Below are 9,941 nucleotides of genomic sequence, written 5' to 3'. Positions count from 1 at the left end.
TCCCTTACGCACAGAGATTTCTCCAGTTTCTCTGAAGCTTTTGATGATGTTATGCACTGTAGATGATGAGATTTGCAAAGCCTTTGCAATTTGACATTGAGGAACGTTGTTTTTAAAGTATTCCACAATATTTTTACACACTTTTTCACAGATTGGAGAGCCTCTGCCCATCTTTACTTCTGAGAGACTCTGCCTCTCTAAGACATCCCTTTTATGTTACAGACCTGATGTCAATTAACTTAATTAGTTGCTATATGTTCTCCCAGCTGAATCTTTTCCAAATTTCTTGTTTTTTCAGCCCTTGTTGCCCCGGTGCCAACTTTTTTGAGACCTGTAGCAGGCATCAAATTTGAAATGAGCTCATTTAGTGGATTAAAGTGTCAAATTTCTCTGTTTAAACTTTTGTTATGTTATCTATGTTCTATTGTGAATAAAATATTGGCTCATGTGATTTGAAAGTCTTTTATTTTTCATTTTATTCAAATTTAAAAAATGTCCCAACATTTCCGGAATTTGGGCTGCTTTGAATGTGTGCCTCTGTGCCTGCTCAAAATGTGTAAAGGGGTAATGCCATAAAAACCAGATTAAATTATGACCCACTTTGTCTTATAGTATCCACGTATACAGTTACAGTTGTGGTCAGAATTATTGGAACCCTTGGTAAATATGATCAAAGAAGACTGTGAAAATTAACCTGCTTTGTTAATCCTTTTGATCTTTTATTTAAAAAATTCACAAAAAGCTAACCTTTCATTGGATAATAAGAATTTAAAATGGGGGGAAATATCATTATGAAATAAATGTTTTTCTCAAACACACGTTGGACACAATTATTGGCACCCCTAGAAATTCTTAAGAGTAAAATATCTGAAGTATACTCCCATTCATATTCACAATTTTGAGCACTCTAGGGTGATTGTGAACATGAAATTATCCAGCCATGGTTTCCTGTTTCACAGAAATATAAATAGGAGGGAAAACAAAGCCCAAATTCACTTAATCATCCATCACAATGAGAAAAAACAAAGAATATATTTCTGATGTGCAGCAAAAGATAATTGAGCTTCACAAATTAGTGAAGTGGCTTTAAGAAAAGAGCTAGAGCAGTGAAAATCCCCATTTCCACCATCAGGGCAATAATTAAGAATTTCCAATCAACAGAAAATGTAATGAAACTGCCTGGAAGAGGACGTGTGTCTATATCGTCCTAATGCACGGTGAGAAGGAGAGTTTGAGTGGCTAAAGACTCTTCAAGGATCACAGCTGGAGAATTGCAGAAAATACTTGAGTCTCGGGGTCAGAAAACCTTTAAAAAAAATTGTCAAACAGCCCCTACATCACCACATGTTGTTTGGGAGGATTTCAAGAAAAATTCTCCTAGCTCATCCAAAAACAAACTCCAGCATATTCAGTTATCAGACAGGACTGGCACTTCAAATGGGACTGGCTTCTATGGTCAGATGAAACTAAAAAATGAGCTTTTTAGCAGCAAACACTCAAGATGGGTTTGGTGAACACAGGGATAAAAAGTACCCCATGTGTACAATGAAATATACTGCTGTATTTGTGATGTTGTGGGCCTATATTTCTGCTGGAGGTCCTGGACATCTTGTTCAGACACATGGCATCATGGATTCTATCAAATACCAACAGATAAAAAATCAATAAGTGACTGATTCTATTAGAAATCTTATAATGGGCCATGTTTGGATCTTCCAACCGTACAATAATCCAAACACAAACCTCAAAAACAACACAAAAATGGGTCACTGAGCACAAAACCAAGCTTCTGCTGGCCATTCCAGTCCTCTGACCTGAACCCTGTAGAAAATGAGTGAGGTGAACTGAAGAGAAGAAGCACCGTCATGGAGCTGTGAATCTAAAGGATCTGGAGTGATTCTGGATGAAGGAATGGTCTCTGATCTCTTGTCAGGTGTTCTCTAACCTCATCAGGCATTATAGGAGAAGATTTAGAGCTGTTAAACTGACAAATGGAGGTTTCAAAAAGTATTGAATAAAAAGGTGCCAATAATTGTGTCCAACGTGTGTTTGAGAAAAACATTTATTTCATAATGATATTTCCCCCCATTTTAAATTCTTATTATCCAATGAAAGGTTAGCTTTTTGTGATTTTTTTTTAATAAAAGATCAAAAGGATTAACAAAGCAGGTTAATTTTCACAGTCTTCTTTGATCATATTTACCAAGGGTTCCAATAATTCTGACCACAACTGTATAACTGCTGTGCAAATGCATTTATGACACCTCTATAAGCAGCATTAAACAGTCAAAGACACCTAAATAGAAGCCAAAAGCACCTCTATGCCACCTTTTTTTTTTACAGATACAGCCTACATACAGTATACTCTTTTATATATATATATATAGCGTGTGTGTGTGACAAAAATTTGTATAATGACATGGATATAACATGTATTACATGAAGGTGACTTAAGGTGACCATTACCCCATGTCCCCATATTTCAAAAGGCTTATAATTCATATAGATTTTTTTTTTTTTTTTTTGAGAAAGTAAAAATGCGCAGTTACATACAGTACTTTGACTTACTGTACTACAACCTGAAGAGCCACATCTGTTCAGAAATAGATAAGTGCATTTGAACGAAAAATGCTCGCAAACTGCTGTACGCATTCAAAACAACAGTGCTGTGTGGAATGGGGAATGAGATAACTCAAACACAAGTTAACATGTCTTAGAGTAAAGCCCTGTAGGATACAACTTTTCTTCATACAAAAAAAAGCAGCTACTAAGTTAAATACCATAAGCTCACGCTCTGCGTAGCTGTTTAATTACCTGTGTAACAGCGTTGTTTTCCCAGTCATGTTTTCCACAGATTCAGAGGATTCTTATTCCTGCATTAAACGTGCATAATAGTAGAGATGCTATCAGCTAGGAAGTAGGTGGTCTCTTCCAAGGGCTGTAAAGTGTCGAGTGTAGCCACGCAACTAGAACTTTAATGCGAACTTGTGTTTGTTCTGGGAAGCTCGTGCTTATTACCGATAGTAGACCTTCATTCTTCACATTCTTCCTGTGTTCATTTCGAAATGTTTCTCAGATGCTATGAGATTTAGTTGTTGTTTTTTTCTCGCTTAAAGTGTTATATCATTTTGCATTGGTTTCAAAAGCAGCGAAGCGAAAGGGGGAAATAATTCGTACAGATTTTCACTCAAAAGTAATGCATAAAAATGTTTCCACTTTACATAGGAGTAACACTCTATAACGGCATATTTACAAACATTAAGATAAAACATGCAATAATTAAAAAAAAATCTAACCTCTCATCAGAGATGTAGAGCTTAATTCTCACATTCTTCCATTTCTGATTTTATTTCTATAGGTCAACCAAAAAAAAATAAAAAATCTTCGTTGCCCTTGAGGTTAAAGCATGTCTCTGAATTACTGAGTTACATTAGATTAAGTACTAACAAGACTGCACATTATCATAATTTTTCATGTACATCCCATTTCCATATATTCCCAGAGGAGAACCCAAATAGGACGAAGTATCAAAATTTGTCATACCAATGCAGCAATTTAGTTGCATGCTTATTTTAGCTTAGCAGATGAGCAGGACTATCTCTACATGCTGATCTCTGGCGATGCAATCTCCTGATAAAGTTAGCATGTTCTCAGCCCTTATTCCCACCTAGATCAAAGGTCATTAGCACCTGACACAACAACATGGAAACAGGTATGTTTCACTTCCTTTGGGTGATGAATGGGTAAAGAAACCACACACAATATTTCACACTAGTTCTTTACCTCTTAAAAGTTAAGAATCATGAAATCAGACTGTTCACCAAGGATATTGCAAGCCAATGTCAGTATAAAAAAAAAATACAGTTTATTGCTGTTGAGAAATTTCAAAAACACTGCAATTATGCCACTGGGACATTCAAAGCACTTGCTGTCTCTACTAGGATCAGAAGTAGCACATACTGTTGTCAAAATAATAATATTGCTCAGAGAAAAAGAACAAGGCCCTAATGTTTACAAAAACAAAACACCTAAAGAATAAAAGTGGCTAATAACTACAGAACACCATAAACATAAAAAAACAGGCTCAGTCCAAGCTAAAGAACATACACTTGACGTGCACTTGCTTTCACAGCTATACTGAAATAATAAAATACACCCAAGATTAGTACAATATGCTTTCACACTTCTGAACACTTGACCTCTGTAGGACAGGAATATGAGGTCATGTGACCATCATGTGTTTCTATCAGAATGGAAGCATTCACGCTGTTCACAGCACTAGGCTTTGTTTATATGGTCATCATCTAGTGCAGACTAGGGGGAATCATCTCGTCATATCCAATCAGGTAATTTGGCTACACCTAGACAACATCTTAACAAAAATGTCACTGTGCATTGGGGATCTCCTCATGTTTCCATCGCCTCTAAATCTTTGGTGGAAGAGGCTATGTGGGACCCAGCTGAGGGTTCAGTCTCCAGGAGAGAGAGATCCAACTCAGGCAGTGGAACCCGCCAGAACTGGAAGGCACTGAACGGAGAGAGGTCCTCATCTGTGTGCATCGCCTAGTGGGATACAAGCAGAGTTGCATTTACTACAGAAACAACCTGCATCTGACGGGAGATGTTGAATAGAAATTGCTTAAACCTGAAGTAACTTAAAGTTTAATAGACTTTTTAAAATTAATAAAAATCAACAGTAGTGTTTAAAAGAAAAAAAATTAGTCGGGCCAGACAGAACAACAGATAAAGAGACAATGATAAAATGATAGATAGAACAATAGACAGACATACAGACAGATAATGACACATTAAGAAACACTTAACCCATATGAACATACATATGTATAAGATATAGTATATAAAACACATACATAAACCTACACATAGCTAACAGTCTGACTATACATATATTTGGACATAAAACATTAAGAAATATATACACAGAACACATATATCACATAAAGCATATAAACATTATATAACCTATATAAACCTACACGTAGCTAACAGTCTGACTATACATATAATGATAGACAGCTAGATAGATAGATCTGTCTATTGAAATGTGTAGACTGATAACATATTGGTCATGTACTGCCACCTAATGTTCATCTACAAGCATTGCATATTATTCTACACAGTAACACGAGTTTGCGCTCAGGTGCTTGTACTTGTTTGTGTGAAACTTTACCTTGTCTCCAGCAGTAATGTTATTTTCTTCGTCTGTCTGTTTATTTGAATGCGTCCGAAGCGTTACAGGTCTACCAGCACCATCCTCGAATGTTCCAGACTTGCACGTGTTCCCGTCTGCCAGCACCGAATTAACCCCGTTTGCAGCCACCTTTCTCGGTAGGTTATCTGTATCCAGTGAATCTTCGCGATAGCTCGGTCTTTTCCTGCAGCGTTGTCCAGCCAGCGTTAATATCGAGAACGGAATTGCGTTTTGGATCACGTTCACGCCTCCGACTAGTTTGTCGTTGTCGGAGAGAGAACGAAAACATCTTTTATGAGGTATTTCGGGAGGCAAAATGTTCTCTGCTCTCCGTTTGGTCATGTGTGCGACCAAAACTCAGCTTCTATAAAAGACCAGCAAGACTTTTTTTTTAGTACGCAGAGGTTGAATTTTTCAGCTTGTTTGCGACAGTTGTGTTTCATCTGAAGTTGAAACGCGTGTCTGAATATAGCGCCCTCTATGGCCAGAGAGGTCAAACAACAACAACGTTTGTTACGATAAGTGTCAATTTATTCACTACCTGGGCGAATAATAAACAAACTCAAACGCTTAGAATACACATTCATGTATATGAAACAATATTCCAAATTTCTGTCATTGATTGTAAAATTATTACAGTATATGTACAAGATCATGAAAAATCTGTTAAGTTTAAAACAACTTTATTTTTATGCTGCCAACTAGTACAATTGTGATGGTCAACATATTTCCTAGGAGATAATGAAGTACTTGTGCAAGATCCAGAGCAGACTCATATTCAGACAGTTACTATGATTTTGATCATAGAAACTCTGGAGATGTAAACAATTGCAGGAAAACACTGAAATGTATGTATGGAGTGACAATTAGTAAGTTGTGAAGCAGCACCCAAAACCTGAAGAATATGAATGCAAAGCGAAGCACCAAATTATAACACATCTTTTTGGTAAATATCTGAGACAATTCAGCACATAATAAAGCTCCAGTCTTCTTTTATTACCAGAAATATGCTATAATGCTGGCATTCATGATTAAAAACATCAGTTTATTATTGGGCCATTTGTCTGTGAATTCGTCCAGAGCTTCACCTTTCTAAATGTCATGTTGACTTTTTTGTCTGTAAAGAATCCTCAATCTGGCCATCTTTAGGTGTCTGATCTCCATTGATCAACTGTTCTGCAGGTTTCCGTACGATAAAAAAGACACAGTCATAAAGGTACTTGAGCATGGAGCAATCGTTCTCTGTGTACATGCTGGGAACAGACTCTCTCTCCAACTGTGGATAAAAATACAGTAATACAATTTATAATAATTTATTCTGATAAAGAAAAAATAGACTGGAGGGAAAAAAATTAAAAGTTTAGCTATGTACCTCCAGGACAAATCCATATTTTAAAATGACAGCCTTTATTTCCTCATAGCTCAGCTCAATGGACAATTCATTGGCCATATTCTCATAGTGGTAAAGAAGTGGACCTTTGAGAACAAATACAAAAAGCTTTCAACCACGTGTGTTTTCAGCTGCTCATTTGCAGATAACATTTGACTGAAAATGATTATGCAGAATCTGTGACTTACCCAAATTTATCCAGACACCACCAGGTTTTAGAATATTCCAGATGGTTTCAATGTAATCAAGAACATTGTGAGCAGTGTCAATGAAGAAACAAGTAGCAACACAATCCCACATTTCTGTATGGAAGATAAAACTTTAAATGTTAATGCTATGTAAGTGCAAATTATAATTATGTTCATGTTTATTAAAATAAACAAAAACTCACCAGGGTCACTATATACTTCCTGGAAGTCTCCAGCGACCATAGAGAAGTCTGAGTCTTCTGGGAGACTCTGTGGATTGACATCGGGAAAGGACACGGGTCTTGTCTGATCTGAGGACATTTTGTTATTACTGAACTGGTGAATCCAGGGATACAGTGTCAGTGCATTTTCCTGATCACACCTGAGAGACAAATATTAGTTAGTGTCCTCATAAATACAAATGTCATAAACATTCCAACTTCATAATTGAAATTTGCGGTCAGTATCATGTGCACTATCCTAGATAGACATTTCTATCCTAGAATGTGGTTTACCTGTTCAGAACAAAATTAGAGGAGAAGAGCATGAAGAAACTCCACTCGTTGCCTTGGCACGAATAGCCCAGATGAGCGATTTCCCATGCAAGCCGACCCAGACCTGCCCCCGGCACTAACACTTTGACCTGAGACACGTCACTGCAGAGAAAAATATTGCAAGAATTACAAATTTATCAATTTATTTATAATATATAATAATATAAACATTTATTTGAAATAGAATTCTTTTATATATTTTGTAACATAATAAATATATTTACTGTCACTTTTGATCAATTTAATGTGTCCATGCTGAATATTTAAGAAAAAAAGAAAAAAACTTTTGAATGGCCTTGATCTATAATAGAGAAATGAATTGCTCATGAGATCATAAAAAGTGAAGCTACTGCGCCATCATATTGCTATTCCCTAATATTCCCATACATTCTATAAAATTAATAGGAAATTGTTCAATTTTAATGAGAAAACATTACCTAACGAGTCACTGCATTTATATCAGAAGTCTCCCTGCATATTCTTACAAGTCAAACGTCCCTAAGCATGTAAACGGTAATTTGTTTAAAGTCATTTCTATTTATATAGTGAGTGTATCACAGCTTCCGCAAAAACTGTGTTCAACACTGATTTCCTTGGGCACCGAATCAACAAATTAGAATGATTTGTGAAAGACTGGGGTAAAGTTTGCTGAAAATTAATCTTTGCCATCATGTGTATAAACCACATTATTAAATATATTTAAGTAGTTATTTTACATTAGAATATTATTTAATAATATAACAATTGTACTGTATTTTTAATCACATAAGGCGCCTTGGGGAGCAAAAGAGACATTAAAAAACATATATAAAAATAGAACAAAAAATTCCAACCCCAAACATGTGAATGGTAATTAAGTTAAAGCCATGTACCAATGAGAAGAATTTCACAGAATGACATGTTTATTATATTTACCACTGGTCAGGAGGAAATAGCCTCTGGATCTCATCTACAATAGGTTTATAGCAGCTGTCCCTTTCCGCTTTTCCTGCTTCACTCCAGTCACGGACAAACTGCTTTAAGGTTGACTTCAGCTTGTCCATGTCAAAAGTCGAGCAAGGCCGTACTTTCCTTGGGTCACCCTTTGAAATGCAAGGAAAACATTATAGAATCATGGACTAACTACAACAAACTAAAGAAAAAAAAGTCAGACTTCTGTCATCACAATAACCAAAAGAAACAAAATACAGCATTATTAATTGTAAGACCTACAGCCACTGATTGCCACCTACATCCTGTCCATATTCCATGTTCTCAAACATATGGAGGCAGTTGTGCACTACGGCCTGCAGAACCTCTTGGTTTCGGTCGATACAGTAGCGGATCTTGTTCAGATTGGGAATGAAATTTGTCAGAAGTTGCTGGTGGTGATCTGGAAGAAATCGGAACTGCCGCTCGGCTCGATTCACTCGTTCATGAACATGAATTCTGAACACATGAAGACAAAACAATTTTGAGGACAGAGGAAAAGGTCGATTGAAAGAAAGAAAGGATATGGACTTTAGTTTAATGGACCAGTGCATTATTTTAAAATCCAAATATATAAGCATTGGCGCCGATAAACAGAATTCCATAAGGATATTTTTAATTTTAAATATTAAAGCTCAAACAACAGTTGCTCAGCTCGTGTTGGTGTGAAGCAGATGTGTCTTTGATGCTCCAGCAATCAAGTGTTTACCTGTAGTATTTAAACGCGTTGATGACATTCCAGAAATGCTGTCTCTCTAATCGCGCATCTTCCTCGGGGGAACATTTCTTCCTCTCCCGATAGTTGTAAAATATCTCTGGTTTGGACGCTGCTACTATTTCATCCGTGATGTCAGCCATTGCTGTACACTGCAGGCGTAAGTAATCGACAATCGACTACATAACTGAATACAGGGAAGATAATTGAACCCGCACAGTCGATTCGTGGGTTCATTGCTTGACACTACCTAGTATTTTTGCATAGAGTCAAATACAGACACAGTGAAAAGATATGTTTATAAAGTATCTGTTTTTAAGTAAAGGGAGACTAAACAAAAAAATAAAACACTAAGGATGCCCTACAACTCAAGTGGCCTATGCTTTGTATCATTTAATAAAATGATCTTGAGTGATAACGAATATTTCTGTCAGACATCATGTATTTCATGTAACTAAATCATGCCTACATTCGTGATTTCATTCAATATATCAATAATAATTTTATTCTGATCCTCACAGTAAAAATACATAGTTACTGAAAAAGGAGTAGGCAGAAGCCTTGCATATTATGCCTAGCCTTTATACATAATTAACTGAATGGGCGACACTTTTCACTAAGTTAAATAACACAAAATAAACAATATTACAAAAACACTTCCCAAAATGTACAAACATAAAAATACACACTCCAGCTATTACTTCAATTTTTTAACAATACAACCACAATTTATTAATACCGAGTCATATAATTGTTTATGTCCTTATTTTTATACATTTTCTTAAATTGGCAAAGTGAATTACATACTTTTAGTTCCTTATCACATTTATTCCATAAATGTACCCCTTTAACAGATAAGCACCTACCTTTTGCATTAGTTCTTGCCCTTACTTTTTTGAACATATACAATCCT

The 9,941-nt window shown here is 36.0% G+C and overlaps 2 protein-coding genes across 2 annotated transcripts; both read right to left on the bottom strand.

Annotated features, from left to right (window-relative positions):
* Window positions 1–3,842: 3,842 nt before the first annotated feature.
* Window positions 3,843–5,643, bottom strand: LOC306870281 (uncharacterized protein). Its single transcript, XM_079417452.1, has 2 exons — window positions 5,192–5,643; window positions 3,843–4,563 (listed from the first exon to the last, which is right to left on the bottom strand). Exons 1-2 carry the CDS (start codon window positions 5,552–5,554, stop codon window positions 4,408–4,410), a joined length of 519 nt encoding a protein of 172 aa, XP_079273578.1. The 5' UTR covers window positions 5,555–5,643; the 3' UTR covers window positions 3,843–4,407.
* Window positions 5,644–5,727: 84 nt separating this feature from the next.
* On the bottom strand, window positions 5,728–9,182 carry LOC306870278 (carnosine N-methyltransferase-like). Its single transcript, XM_079417450.1, has 8 exons — window positions 9,023–9,182; window positions 8,577–8,772; window positions 8,260–8,426; window positions 7,306–7,446; window positions 6,994–7,172; window positions 6,791–6,904; window positions 6,585–6,688; window positions 5,728–6,488 (listed from the first exon to the last, which is right to left on the bottom strand). The coding sequence occupies exons 1-8, from the start codon at window positions 9,169–9,171 to the stop codon at window positions 6,312–6,314; spliced, it is 1,227 nt and encodes a 408-aa protein (XP_079273576.1). The 5' UTR covers window positions 9,172–9,182; the 3' UTR covers window positions 5,728–6,311.
* Window positions 9,183–9,941: the final 759 nt, after the last annotated feature.

This window comes from Barbus barbus (genome assembly GCF_936440315.1).
Source record: "Barbus barbus genome assembly, chromosome: 5".
NCBI lineage: Eukaryota > Metazoa > Chordata > Actinopteri > Cypriniformes > Cyprinidae > Barbus > Barbus barbus.
The sequence above is the reverse complement of the archived record's forward strand: the minus strand, read 5'-3'. Positions and strand labels throughout refer to the sequence as shown.

Excerpts from the sequence above, each read along its gene's own strand:
- LOC306870281 (XM_079417452.1), bottom strand. The coding sequence starts at position 5,554 with ATGACCAAACGGAGAGCAGAGAACATTTTGCCTCCCGAAATACCTCAT. Across the intron at positions 4,564-5,191 it reads ACATTACTGCTGGAGACAAG|GCGATGCACACAGATGAGGA; the intron begins GTAAAGTTTCAC and ends GTATCCCACTAG.
- LOC306870278 (XM_079417450.1), bottom strand. The coding sequence starts at position 9,171 with ATGGCTGACATCACGGATGAAATAGTAGCAGCGTCCAAACCAGAGATA. Across the intron at positions 7,447-8,259 it reads CTATTTCCTCCTGACCAGTG|TGACGTGTCTCAGGTCAAAG; the intron begins GTAAATATAATA and ends TTTTCTCTGCAG. Across the intron at positions 7,173-7,305 it reads TCTAATTTTGTTCTGAACAG|GTGTGATCAGGAAAATGCAC; the intron begins GTAAACCACATT and ends TTTGTCTCTCAG.